The sequence below is a fragment of the Ictalurus punctatus genome, chromosome 20 (assembly GCF_001660625.3).
Source record: "Ictalurus punctatus breed USDA103 chromosome 20, Coco_2.0, whole genome shotgun sequence".
Taxonomy (NCBI): domain Eukaryota; kingdom Metazoa; phylum Chordata; class Actinopteri; order Siluriformes; family Ictaluridae; genus Ictalurus; species Ictalurus punctatus.
In genome coordinates this window covers 22,699,412-22,713,872 of record NC_030435.2, presented here as the reverse complement: position 1 = coordinate 22,713,872, position 14,461 = coordinate 22,699,412, and the positions used below count along the sequence as shown (strand labels likewise).

The 14,461-nt window shown below is 40.1% G+C and overlaps 2 protein-coding genes across 3 annotated transcripts; both read left to right on the top strand.

Moving 5' to 3' along the window:
• The first annotated feature begins 1,540 nt into the window (after positions 1-1,540).
• On the top strand, positions 1,541-4,804 carry cldn15la (claudin 15-like a). Its single transcript, NM_001200793.1, is given in 5 exon segments — positions 1,541-1,841; positions 2,804-2,968; positions 3,378-3,459; positions 3,810-3,923; positions 4,454-4,804. Coding segments are annotated over 5 exon segments (657 nt in total). The 5' UTR covers positions 1,541-1,624; the 3' UTR covers positions 4,533-4,804.
• A 2,067-nt stretch (positions 4,805-6,871) lies between these two features.
• Positions 6,872-14,447, top strand: saga (S-antigen; retina and pineal gland (arrestin) a). 2 transcript variants are annotated; one of them, XM_017496036.3, is made up of 16 exons: positions 6,872-7,064; positions 7,930-7,995; positions 8,114-8,174; positions 8,273-8,317; positions 8,606-8,805; positions 10,357-10,416; positions 10,526-10,593; positions 11,136-11,271; positions 11,686-11,770; positions 11,897-11,969; positions 12,058-12,195; positions 12,283-12,360; positions 13,020-13,034; positions 13,139-13,191; positions 13,735-13,744; positions 13,890-14,447. In XM_017496036.3, the coding sequence occupies exons 2-16, from the start codon at positions 7,948-7,950 to the stop codon at positions 13,990-13,992; spliced, it is 1,173 nt and encodes a 390-aa protein (XP_017351525.1). In that variant the 5' UTR covers positions 6,872-7,064; positions 7,930-7,947; the 3' UTR covers positions 13,993-14,447. The 2 variants fall into 2 exon arrangements, with proteins under 2 accessions (XP_017351525.1, XP_017351526.1); XM_017496037.3 differs by lacking the exon at positions 13,735-13,744 and having other exon boundaries at positions 6,875-7,064.
• The last annotated feature ends 14 nt before the right edge of the window (positions 14,448-14,461 follow it).

Here is a 14,461-nt window from a genome sequence, read left to right as displayed (position 1 = left end):
GGCCTCTGCAAAATTAGGCCTAGTGGTCTAAGTGTCTGTTGTCTTAGTGAAGGAGGTGTGGCCTACATGTGTTTCAGGCTTAGTAAAGGAGGTGTGGCCTATGTGTCATCAGTTCTAGCGAACGAGGTGTGGAGATTACATTAAAAATTGATTTTCTGAAAAGTGTTTTAATCCATAAATCTAAGTTAAACGAACACACCAAATAACGAGATTTTGGCATATTCAATTTTATTTGTATAAAATTGAATTGGATTGAATTGAATATGCCACCATATTGTTGGTGTCTGTGCATCTGTACTGATTTGGTAAAAGTTGTCATGTCAACTGTCCTCCAGCAGATGGAGAGAGAGAGCGAGAGAGAGAGAGAGAGAGAGAGAGAGAGCGACCTGAAGCCTTTAGCTCAGAATTTGGACTTTGGGTTTTGACAATCAACCATTAACCAGGCCATAAAGCCATAAAGCTCTAACGTTAGAACAGCTTATTATGGTGTCTAACGTTCGCAATGTTTCGATATGAAACCAAAACAGCGAGCTCATTTGAATTTACCACACAGAAACTGTACAACCCACGGCGCATTACTCACTGTGATGAACCGCTGACCTCGATTGCCAGTTTGAAGATGTATACTGATATATGTATGTGTAATTGGAGCCTATGTTGACACCGTTGCAGCTAATTGGATTAAAAGGAATGGTTGAACTCTGAAAAACCCAGAAACCCGTTTGAGTCTGATAAATGAATGGCGTTTTGGCTCGTCTAGAGCACTGAACTGGAAATACATGCTGAAGAAGTGTTGGAAAGGGATTAAAGGCATGAATTATCCCCTGTATAATTGCAACACAGATACTATTTGTTCTCATACGCCTAGAAGGAATGAAGCATTGAGTGTTTGGTCATTTCTGGAGTCTGGTATCACTCCGTACAGCCGTAAAATCTTATCACAGTTTCACACCAGTGGTTATTACAGACTTTATATATATATATATATATATACTGTGCGTATATAATTCCCAGTGACATCTATCTTGTACACTGTTAACTCAGTGGCGCGTCTTAAGCAGCTCTTAGGACTAATTGTACTGGTAATTTATTTATTTATTTATTTTCCCCAGTGTTTCCCCCAAATGTTCTCTCAAAGGTACATCAGTGGTCCTTAAGTTCCAATTATGTACCCTAAATGAAGGTCCGCAAAATACAAGTATTACAAATGTAACCTTTGAAGATACCATCACTCTGACAAGCCAAAGTGCATTTTCTTGCCAACGACAACATTCGGTGTACACCGAGGAGCCGTTTTTTTTCTTGACTCACAAGTACACAATCCCTCCTGCCATCAATCATCGCTGCGAAAGCCAAACATGGTTATCTGTGTCATTATAAGATGGGGAAGTGTCCGTCCACGGTTCCACACCCGTACCATCGTCATCGAGAGCAGAGTGGGCGCTCAAGGTGTGGCGCTCAGCTTTATGACCCTCTGTAAAGGCTAAAGTCCGACTGTTTACTTGAAATAATTCCACACTCGGTGATCAACAGCACAGGAAAGAGAAGGAGAAGAGCGTTTTTAAGCTTGATAAAGGCTGCTCTGTGATTTGATTTGGTGTTCGTGAGAAAAGTCAGGGTGAAAATGTCGACAGCGTTGGAATTGACCGGGTTCTTGCTCGGTGTTGCATCTTGGTTGGTAACAGGCGCCGCTCTGGCCAACGACTACTGGAAAGTCTCGTCTTTCTCCGGTAGTGTCATCATCTCAAGCCGTCAGTATGAGAACCTGTGGCACGCGTGTGCCGAAGACAGCTCCGGGGTCGCCAATTGCCGAGACTTCGACTCCCTACTGGACTTAGAAAGTGAGTGATTTTTTTTCACTTTCCATCAAAACTGGGTCAAAATGGCCTTCAGTAGAATTTAACCCTCGGTATAGATAGACGAGAGATTTTTGGACAACATTATGGAGGATAACTTGGCCGTTCAGTGTAACTGAAACGTGTCCGAAAAGCCTCCGTAAATAGGGCTGTGACGTTTGCCAGCGCCACATCAGTTGTGCCTTCGTCAGTGGATATTGGTGGATGTCCACTTCTCAGTCGGTTCTTCTGTTGTCAAAGGCACTCTTAAAGGCTATCTGAAAAAAAAATATATATATATATATATATATATATACATATATAATATAAACTAAGTATGAAAAATTTTAGAAGACTAATTTTGCTCAAAAAGTCTTCATTTCCCCTATGTATGGAGACGTTTGGGAGACACTGTAATGGTAGTCTCGCTTTAATTAAACGTTCGATGTTCAAGGTTCACTCTTTAAGATCCGCTTGGTTTTCGGCCGCCATTTTGTGCCAAAGTCACATGATATGGATCTGGCGAGAAGGACAAAGCCGATTTGAGAATTCGAAAGCGGTTCATTAGAATTATTGATGGATTCTAATGGTTGGTCTAATGGTCTAATGGTGGTGAGCCACTTGATGATTTTCTGATGAAGGTCTGGAGGTTTCTGATGGTGATCTCGTGCTACCTGGTGGTGGAATGATTTTAATTGAGCTGGAGAATATTTATCAGACAGGACCGATTTGAATACATCGTAAATGAACCCGTACTTGGAAACCACCGTTTAGTGTGCCCTATCAGGCCAAGTACTATTTGGAGGAGAAATGATTATTAATGTTTGTTTGTTTTTTGTCCCCCAGCAGGAAAACACCAGTAATGAGAACCTCGGGAGTCATGTTTTATTTGTCGCTTTGTTGGAACTCTTTGTTGCTTTTTAGTGTGTTGAAATCCACCTTCATGTGGCGTCTCCTCTTCTCTCCAGGCTTCCTCCAAGCATGTCGGGCTCTGATGATCATCGCCCTTATCTTAGGCCTCTTCTCTATGATCGTGTCCATCCTGGGCCTCAAGTGCATTCAGGTCGGGAGCTCCAGCGATCAAGCGAAGGCTAAGAAAGCCGTCGCTGGTGGCGTCCTCTTTATCCTAGCAGGTGAGTTTTTATTATTCTCGCTACAGAAAGGATGAATTATCTGACATGTATGCGTTATTATTTGTATATCATATACAAATAATATTCAAATCTGAACTATATTATCATCCAAATCCCATTTAATATACTTCGGACCCACAGTGATAAACCGGAGGCCGCAATCGTCCATTATGTCCATTAGCTACATTAGCCTAGCCTTGTTTACGTGCTACATTAGCCTCGTAGCTCCAGCAGACGATGAAAGAAGCAACGTTCAGACGGCAAACGTGTCATGACAGTGATGGTTAGGAAAACGGTTCGGTTTTTATATTAACTTTTGCCAACGTTTATGTGGAGCGTGCGGTATAATAACGGGTAAAGTTATATTTTCGCCTCTTAACTTTCCATCACCGCTGTTATTTCTTGTCAGGTCTTTGTACGATGACGGCCATCTCGTGGTACGCCGCACGCATCGTTGAAGACTTTAAAAACCCTTTCAGTGGAGGCATTAAGTGAGGACTTACACTCATCTTCTCCCTGTCTCTCTCTTTTACTTTCCCCTCTTTCCTTTTATCACGCTACGTTTCTTCTTCTTCCCTTTCATTCCTCGTTATCTGTTTGACGTTCTTTCTTTCTCTTCTCACCTGTATGTCTTTTCTTCATTCCCACCTGTCTCTCGGTCTCTCGTTTTCTCTTTCCGCCCACTTCATCCTTTCTTTTGTACTCTCCCACTTTCTTTCTCTTTCTTTCGGTTTACTGTTTACTTGCTTCTCTTTTCTTTTTTACTTTCATTTAACCTCTCTCTCTCTCTTTCTCTTTCCCGCCCTATATCCTGACTCACTTTGGTGTGGTGTTTGTACAGATTCGAGCTGGGGGCGGGACTGTACATGGGATGGGGCGGAGCATGTCTCTCCATTCTGGGCGGAGCTCTGCTCAGCTGCGCCTGCAAAGACGCATCTTCAGGACAAGCCAAGGGGTGAGATGCTGCCGCGCACACACACACACACACACACACATACACACACACACTACATCACACATACATCAAGGATTCCTAATCAATTTCTAATCCACGGGTTTAAAAGCTTCACGAGTACATCATCAAACTTCAGACTTTAATAATGAATGGCGTTAAAATAATAAGGACTTTATGAATAATTTATACGTCTGGCTTTGAGACATCTTTCAGTGTAACACAGCCCCAGGATCACGTACAAGACGGCATTTGATAATGATAATGAGTCTTTATTAGTCGCATGTACATTACAGCACAGTGAGAAATTTTCCTTCGCATGCTCCAGAATGTTAAGAAGCTGGGGTCAGAGCGCAGGGTCAGTCATGATACAGCGCCCCCTGGAGCAGAGAGGGTTAAGAGCCTTGCTCAAGGGCCCAGGGCCCTTAGCCAGTCCTCATTTTTCCAATCCCATTTCACATACACATCATTCTGCTTCACAGTTTCTCTTTGGATTCCTCTAACTGTGTTTCTTTCCCCCTCTTTTTCTACAGTGGATACTACGCCAGGAGTCAAGCGGCAAAGATCCACAAACCCGTGTCTGAGTCAGAGACGGCAAGGGCTTACGTTTAAACCCCAGAGATTTCTCTGCATGTAGTGTTGTTACTTGGTTTTTCGTTTTAACCCACCCTTTTTTTTTCTACATTTTTTTAAAAATACGAGGCTCATGATTAATGTGGAATCGGATTTGTTAATGATAAAAGAATATTTTACGGATGTTGGATATTATGTCGTTCGATTACTGAGATTTATCTGTATTGTGTTATTTGTTTTAAAAGGCGAAGGCTAGTTGTGTGGTAAACAGAGTTTATCTTGGGTTCAATAAAGTTGAATTGAATGGAACAGAGCACTGAGTAACCTAAATGACTTATTATTATTATTATTATTATTAATATTAATATTATTACTGTTCAGCTCTATGCCTGGATTTGGATCCTGCCTCACTTCTAAACTGTTTTATCTGCAAAATAAATAAATGTCAATAAAAGGAGTACAAAAAAAAAATCCCTAACACCCTTCACAACAAAGTCTTATAACACACTGCCCATCTAGGCGATATGGAGATATCGCCTCATCACAAAAGATATTGTCTCTAAGACAATACCCGTCGATCCAAATGAAAAATCCCACACCTAAGGACTACTCATGTAACTTCACGTAATCGTAAATGGGACGTTTTAAAAGCTGTTAGCTTTCCTGGCTGGGTGTAATCTAATCCTCACTGAGATAGTGATTACACAGTGTGTGTGTGTGTGTGTGTGTGTGTGTGTGTGTGCTGTGAAGGCAATCTGTCACTCCTCACAGGGTTACTGTGCTGACACGGACAGTGCAGGATTACACACAGGATTACAGGATTACAGGTGAGGGCAGGAGGAGGGCGCTGCACCGTCCCGCTGTTACACCACCGCAGTAATACACCTGAGAAAGTGAACGCAGCAGGAGGGCTCAATTTAATCACTGTCCCTGGTGTTACTACTAATAACTCATGACTAACTCGCCTGTCTGTCTGTCTGTCTGTCTATCTATCTATGTCACTCATTCATTCTATCTGCCTGTCCATCCATACATGCATCTATCTATGTATAATGTTATTTGTCTATCTGTCTGTATATTTATCTGTCTGTTGGTCTATATGTCTTCCTGTCCATCTGTATATTAATCTGTCTGTGCATCTATTTAGCTACTATTTGTCTATCTGTCAGTCTGTCTGTCCATCCAACTGTCTGTCTGCCTGTCTATCTATCTATATAGTTATTTACTTATCTGTCTAATTGTATGTCCATCCATCCATCTATCCATCTATATACCTACTTAAGTATTTATTTGTCTGTCTGTCTGTCTGTCTGTCTGTCGGTATATTTATGTGTCTGTTGGTCTGTATATCTGCCTGTCCATCTGTATATTAATCTGTATGCTTATCTATTTATCTTCTACTTGTCTATCTGTCAGTCTGTCTTGCTGTCCATGCATCCATCCGTCTGCCTGTCTTTCTGTCTGTCTGTCTGTCTATCTATCTATCTATCTGTCTGTCAGTCTGTCTGTCCACCCAACTGTCCATCCGTCCGTCCATCCGCCTGCCTGTCTGTCTTTCTGTCTGTCTGTCTATCTAGCTATCTATCTAGCTGTCTGTATGTTTATCTATTTATCTAGTACTTGTCCAACTGTCAGTCTGTCTGTCCGTCCATCCTTCCATCCTTCTCTCTTTCTGTCTGTCAATCTATTTATCTGTCATCCAGTCTCTGTGTCTGTCTGTCCATCCATCCATTTGTCTGTCTATCTACTGTATGCATTTATTTATTTATTTCTCTGGGGCGTGGCCGCTCTCCTGCACTCCGGCTGTTATCTTATTGTTAGGCTCATTAAAGAGTTACAGCAGTATGAATCTTTAGTGCTTCAGTGCAGGGTATTTACTGCACATTTACTGGATATGTCTTTTAATTACTGATCATATAACGCTCACTGCTGTGGAGGCATATCAGACTAATAACTAACACATATATAACTTAAACGAGTTCAGGGTGGTCATGGTCATTTCATCAGGCCACCCCAGCTGGTCGCTGATTATTTTCCTATAACAGCATGACATGGATTTAAGCTCAAACTTTAATTAAGGTTAGAATGAAATATCAGTTGCAGGTTGCTAGGATACCAAATACAAATATCATTATTGAATTTGCATACATGACATGACAGGAAAATTATCAATGTAAATCCAATGCCAATTTGCGCATTTGAATTTTGGATCAGGATCAGGATCAGGACAGGTGCGCAGGTGTGTGGTGTCGTCAACATGTACCTCATGAGCTCAGGCTCACCACAGGCCTCGAGGCGTGGCTCTGATCTGCTCATCACACCACGGCGAGCAGTCAGTAATCTCACCCAGTGCTGACCAAGGGGAACCGACCCAATCCGCTCAGCCCAGGTGCAGCAACAGAAAGTGCACCGCTGGGTGTGTCCATGTGTGTGTGTGTGTGTGTGTGTGATGGGGGGGTTAACCTGATTAGCTGAGCAATAACTCCTGATACAAATAGCAGCCGTATACTCCGTGTCAACACGCCGTGTCCTTTTCTCTGTCTCACACCTCAACAGGATCGGCTGGACCAGGTACGAACATCACGACACACTGAACTGTAACGGAATATTGTAAAATGCATACAGAAGCGGAACTATCGGATTATGGGATATCATCAGACATGCAGCAATATTTACAATTTCATATCGTCATGATTTTCCATGTCTGTCTGGGTTTGTGTGGTTTTTTTTTTTTTCCCAAACACCTATTTGACGATAAGGAACCTTTTGTTCAGAATAATAATATTGCGTGAAATAAGACGTCCATTTAAACATAAAATCGGTTATTACATTCGAGTTACATGACGTCTGTTTTACGCATGAGTGCACAAACTCTGAATTAGTAACGATATCCGAGATTTTTGAAACGTTCACGGTGTGATCCGACACCTCGGATCCTTCGTGTACGGCTCTGGGGTCAGCAAATTTACCCTAGATATATTTTAAGTAGGGTTGGTTCATCGTTGAAGCGAACTTTATAACTTTATAGTGGTGAAAACTATCAAGTTGTCATTATTGTTATTACTTAGTTATTATAGTATAAGTCTAAGTGAGTTAGAATTGAATGTTTAATGTTTAAACTATATCACACACAAGTGAGTTTTGAAGGTATTGTTTTTTGAAGTTTATTTCCAAATCTATACCTCAATAATGACATTATATATATATTATTGTCATTATTGAGGTATAGATTTGGAAATAAACCTTGAAATATATATATATATATATATATATATATATATATATATATATATATATATATATATATATATATATATATACACACACACACACACAGACACACTTTGTTATAGATAGGGATACCGTGTGTGATACTAACACAATTACATAATTTATATGCGCTCTGATGTTATTATCTCCTTTAATTCCTTGTCAGACTTCACTGGTTGCCACAATGAGTCCGAAGAATGTCATCTTTAAGAAAGCGTGCAAAGACAAGTCGGTGAGTGAGTCACCTGCAGAGCGTGCTAGTGAACCGTACCTTAAAATGAAATGTTAGGTGTAGGGTGCTAAATATAGTAATACTACAGTAAAACTGTGTGTGTGTGTGTGTCACCCAGGTGGCTGTGTATATGGGGAGACGAGATTTTGTTGATCATGTTGATTCAGTGGATCCAGTGGGTGAGAATTCACTGTTCCTTTCTTTTACTGATCGGTCGATTGATCGATCGATTGATTCTTCCACTGTTAAAAACATAACACATCTCTCTTTATAACAGATGGTGTTGTTCTAATAGACCCCGAGCTTCTGAAAGGCAAAAAAGGTCAATCTCACCTCACTACGATTAAATATGAGCCATATGAAACATATTTCAGTGCATCTCAATCCATGATCTGATGTAAATAAATAAATAAATACATACATACATACATAAATAAATAAAAATGCAAGCATATTTAAATCTAATATAAAGTAATAAATTAAGAATTGCTTTGATGGGCTCTGCTACAGTCAGATCCATTCCTTTGCACATGCTAGCCTCAAAGAGAAATGCTCAGCGCCAAAAGAATCTCACTGCTAATCATTCTGACTGTTCGTGACCTCTTTGTAGCGTACGTCACCCTGTCCTGTACCTTCCGCTACGGCCGAGACGACATGGACGTGATGGGAATAGCGTTCCGGAGAGATATTTACCTCTCCACCCGGCAGATCTACCCCCCTCTGCAGGACAGGGAGCAGTGCACTCTCACCAAGGTGCAGGAGAAACTGCTACGCAAACTGGGCCACAATGCATACCCCTTTTTCTTTGAAGTGAGTACAGCACCATATCTTTAGACTAATATAATATACCATATAACACTTATAACTATAGTGTATGGTACTATGGTACACTATAGTATTCTATAGTACAGTACACTATAGTAAAATTATATTATACATTACACTGTAGTGTACTGCTGTATATTAGACTAATGTAATAACATTGTACGGCATTATATACTATAGTATAGTGCCATATATTTTTACTATAGTGTCATACACTATACTATAGTATATTACACTATATCACAAAAACGTCACACTATATAAAACTTATAATTATAGTGTATAACTGTAACGTACTGGAGCATGGTATACTATATAACACTGTATCACAGTAACACTATATAACACTTGGAACTACTATGGTACACTATAGTGTGCTTTAGTTTGGTAAACTATAACGCAATACTTTAATAATAATAATACTCTGATGCGTTATAGTATATCACACTATAAATGGCGCTATATACTATAGTATATTCCACGACCTCACGATAAACTTTGTAAAACTTAGTGAATATATATAAATAATTACAGCGTCATTATTTATATATTATTCAATTATTCCTGTAATTATATATGAACGACTATAGTGTACTGGAGTGTGATCTGCTATATAACATTGTATCACAAGACTGTATATAGCATTTGGAACTACTATGGTACATTATAGTAGTCTGTAATATCATATACTATAGTAACATTGAATGATATTATACTATAGTTCTACTAAAGTGACATTATATGACGCTATAATATGATGTACTGCAGTATATTACAGTAAAGTAGCACTACACAACACATACACATACACTACTACTATACAATAGTGTACAGTCACATGATATAGCGTAGTATGGCACACTATAACATTGTAGTATTTTACAGTATATTACACTAAAATAACACTATATATATATACATATGTATATATTTATATATATATATATATATATAAAACACTATACTGTAATGTATTATAGTATATTGCGTTAAACACTATACAACACTGTGGTGTAGTCTAAAATAGTATGGTACTATTTCTATATAATAGTGTAGAACCGTATAGTACACTAAAGTAATAGCACGCTATTCTAACATGATTTGATGCTCCACTATGGTCTATTGCAGTATATTACATTAAAATAACAAAAGCTATGACACGGTACTGAAGTCTGTTGGAATATACAGTATACTTCAGTACTTCATAATACAGTTCAGGTTCCTGACATTTACAACTCACACATCCAACCAAAACAACAAAACGAAAACAAAACCAACAAAAACGCCAGAGTAATATAGTACTAACACTTGGAAATCAATTGTGCATATTTAATTTTTTTGTAGCTTTAAGTGAAACCGGTTCCAAACAATTCGAACTATTTCGAAAGGATGCTGATGCTTTGGCGTTGTGGGTGGTTTCTTTGTTTTGTTTTGTTTTGTTTTGTTGTGTTTTTTTCTTCCCTGATGCACTCTGTTTATGTCCAATTATTAACCAAGCCCCTATTCTGTCATATGTCTTTTCACTCTCTGTTTCAGTTCCCTGATAATCTGCCCTGCTCCGTAGGACTGCAGCCGGCTCCTACCGACGTGGGCAAGGTGAGGCCGTCTTGCTTTGAAAATGACAGGGAGGTACATTTTTGGATGCAGAAATGACCCTCAAGTGCTGTGTAAACTGCCTTGACCTCAGCTTTCTAATTTTCCACAGCACTGTGCTGTCGAGTTCGAGGTGAAGGTCTTCAGCGCTGAGAACCTGGACGCTAAAGTCCGCAAGAGGTCAGTCTGTAATACAGTACATCGGCTGTGATGTTTCCTTTATCACTGAAACGTATTCATCCGTTTATTAAAAACACTGCATGTGCCAAGTACATGCCAGAGAATCTTTATCTTGTCAACCATGAGTTTGTGAGTTTGTTTATGAATTTATGCTAGCTGAATGTTTTTAGAATGTTGATTTTCTTACTCTAGCTGAAAGAATGGTAGTTCCATTATCGGTCAATGCTACATGTACTTACAGATTAAATAGTACGGCATAGTCTTTTCTTAGTAGTATCACTGCACCTTTACATCGTACATACAGTATAAAAGACCTAACTGCTGAACGTTTGCTAGCTAAATTATCAGCTAGCTCCGCTTATTAGCTAGCATGAACGTAGTATCCCGTATTTCTCAGTTGCTTAGCAACGATATTCTCTTTGTTCGAGATTTTAACTACTTGATCTGTGAGGTACTGAAGACTGTGATACTGACTTACACAGTTATCAGACACTGGAATGTTCGTGCTCTTAGATGGAGACCGGTTCTGTTTTTATCCGCAGGAGTACTGTACGTCTGATGATCCGTAAGGTCCAGTACGCTCCGGAGAAATCCGGTCCCGCGCCTTCGGTCTCTGTCACCCGGGACTTCCTCATGTCGGACAAACCACTCCGTGTGGAGGCGAGCCTGCAGAAGCAGGTGCGTCACCTTACTATAATTATTGAACATTTACGGAAGGAGTCTCCAGTGTAACCGTCAGAGGTAAAGCTGTCGTTTTAGGTTTTTCACTACAGAGGCGTCTTCAAGAGCGGCTCTATAACAGCATGTCCTTTAAATACCACAGCATTTTGCCAATTTTGACAACATTTCATACATTTTATCCATTTATAGGACTGGTTTTTGGACTGCTCTTATTGGTCATTGGACTAGTTATTGGTTAATGGGTTCCTTGGACTGTTTTTCGGCAATTGGAACAGTTTTGCTACGGAAAACCTGGCAAACCAAGCTAGATGTTATGGCCCAACAGTACACGGCATTTATAAAGTTAACAGTCGGTGGTGAAATGATTCCGGTGTTAAATGAACAGGCCGTTTTTGACCACTTTTCGTGCAGACGTATTATCACGGAGAGCCGATCAAGGTACGGGTCAACATCAACAATGAGTCCAACAAGAACATCAAGAACGTTATTCTTTCCGGTGAGAGGAGATCCGAACACAATCATTTGATATGTTTTGACACGTTGTTGTGACTAAACGTCAGACACAGGAAAAGTAACGGCTCCTCAGATTAATTGGTTCTGCGTCTGCTTGTGTGATTTGCAGTGGATCAAATTGCCACCGTCGTTCTTTACTCCAACGACAGCTACATGAAGTCAGTGACCACAGAGGATTCTGGGTATGTGCCTGAACCAGGCAGAGATAGACTGAAAGTGTGTGAAGCTATAAAAGTGGAAACTCTTCTTATATAACCTGTCTCGGTCCAGGGACACCTTGGGTCCAGGTGGCAAAATGGAGAAGGTGTATACACTCCTCCCTCTTCTCACCAACAACAAGGAAAGGCGGGGAATCGCCCTGGATGGAAAACTGAAGCATGAAGACACCAACCTGGCCTCGACCAGCATGTGAGCTTGTGTACAGTCGTTTACGAGATAAAGATCGTGTGCATAGACCATTTCAGTCCTTTATGGACCGTCTTTTTCATGGCACAGAATTAAAGAAGGCGTCCTGAAGGAGGTCTTGGGGATTCTGGTGTCCTACAGAATCATAGTCAAGCTCATCATCGGAGGGTCAGTACGTTTCTATCCTATAATCTCACACAGGCCGTACATACATACTGTACATAAAGTGGGTTGCGTAAGTATTCGCCCCCTTGAACTATTCTACATTTCGTAGTTCCAGAACCAACTAAAATGGACTTGCCTGGGATTTCATGTCATTAATCGACACTCTTAACATTGACGTTGGAGGGTAAATTAAAGGAAGTAAAATATGTGGTTGCATAAGTATTCACCCTGCTTTGCTGTGAAACATTCATTCCAGAACAAGCAATTTACATTAGAAGTCCCATAATTAAGTAAGTAAAGCATGGTGGTGGTAGCACAATATTAACCTCTGGGTTCTTCCAGGAGCTGGTGTGTTTATATTAAGATCATGTGACACTTTAATTGCACACAATGAACCCCATTCAACAAGCGATGTGTCTTTTGATAGTAAGTGTGTGTACCAGAACTAACTTAGAACAAATTTTTCACCGTAACAGAGTTGAATAGTTGTGCAGTCACAACTTTTGGAAGATTTTCCTTCCTTTTTTCAATTTTCTGGACCGTTTTGTTATGAGAAATAATCCCAAATAATTCCATATAGGACGAATACATATGCGAAACAGAGTAAGTACTAATGCTGCGTGCTTGGCTTAATGTTATTTCGTCTTTTATTTTCTCCATAGGCTGATGGGATCCAGGTGAGTATTGAAGCTGTAGATTTTGAGCTTCCTTCGAGAAGAAGCTACTTTTCCTGTATACAAGCATATACGTGAAATTGCTCTGTTTTATCGTTCGCCATCAGTGAGATTGGTCTGGAGTTGCCGTTCCAACTCATGCACCCGAAGCCTGAAACAGGTATCCTGTATACACACGCTGAACACCATTTCTTTAATAAGACACGTGTCGGTTAATCCTCACAGTCCTGAGCGGCGTGGAAATTCCGTGTGGATAAAATTCCAGAAAAGCGATTTTTTTTCATTTTCATTCAAAGTTAAAAATGGTTTCTTTGTTGAATATAGTGAAACGCTGACACTGACCAGTTACGTGACGTTATGTTCGTTGATACTGTATGATGAAGTTTTCTGTAAGGAGACTTTCTTTAACATTTACGGAAGGAGTCTCCAGTGTCAGAGCTTTGTGAGTACGTAAGTTATCCACTACTGGAACGTCTTCAGGACAGGGCTTGATAACAATGCTGTGGTTATGTTTCTAACTGCTGTAACGTAAGTGATAACAGGAACTAACTTGTTTTTTCGTGGACATGATCAAATTAAATGTAGCCTTATATAGATAAGGAGTGTTTTACTCCTTACTTACTGTAGATTTGCACGAGTGTCCGTATAACACTGTGTATATAATCGACTGAACTACTTTGCTTTTCACTGTTGCTTCAAGAAGTGAGAGAAAGGTCAGTGTTTATCCTTTTCATAACAGCCTGTAGAACATATACTCCATCTGAAAAGACTGACTCGTATCCGTTTGTTTGTACAAGTCACTATAATCTGCTCCTCTATATCTCCGTCGCATCGCTCATCCTTTCGCATGACGTGCAGCGAAATGGACGACGACATGGTGTTTGAAGATTTCAAGCGCTCTTTTATGAAGGGCATGACGGAGGATGAAGAAGAAGGGAATATTTCTGCCGGGGAGCCTTGAGAAACCTTCGAGGGACCGATCGCTATCCGGACATTACGGCCAGCCTCCTGGAGACGATCGAGAGCGTGAGATAGAGAGTACGATGAACCGCGATGAACATCTATCTGCAGTAACACCGAGACGACGAGTTGCGTTCTTCCTGTAGCGCGCTAGAAAAAAAAACATTGGCTGTCGGTCTTTGGTCTTGTGTCAGTTGTATTATGTTGAAATCATAGTAACGGAAAAGTCACCGCTTCTTTCCGGATTAAAGTAGGCGAATGGTGTACGGCCATTGATTTTTAGACCTTTAAGTTAGCAATTTTCAGTATCTGCGAGAAAGCAGATATAATAGATGTCATGATGTAGGATTTATATCACTGTATCAGAAGAAAGAAAAAAAAAGAAGTCAATTTGAACTGTTTTGTCGTTTTAAAACCGTTCTTTATTACAGTATCATATAATAAAGCCAAAAGATCTCAGGATTTCGTTT

Excerpts from the sequence above, each read along its gene's own strand:
- saga (XM_017496036.3), top strand. The coding sequence starts at position 7,948 with ATGAGTCCGAAGAATGTCATCTTTAAGAAAGCGTGCAAAGACAAGTCG. Across the intron at positions 8,175-8,272 it reads TGATTCAGTGGATCCAGTGG|ATGGTGTTGTTCTAATAGAC; the intron begins GTGAGAATTCAC and ends TCTTTATAACAG. Across the intron at positions 8,806-10,356 it reads CATACCCCTTTTTCTTTGAA|TTCCCTGATAATCTGCCCTG; the intron begins GTGAGTACAGCA and ends TCTCTGTTTCAG.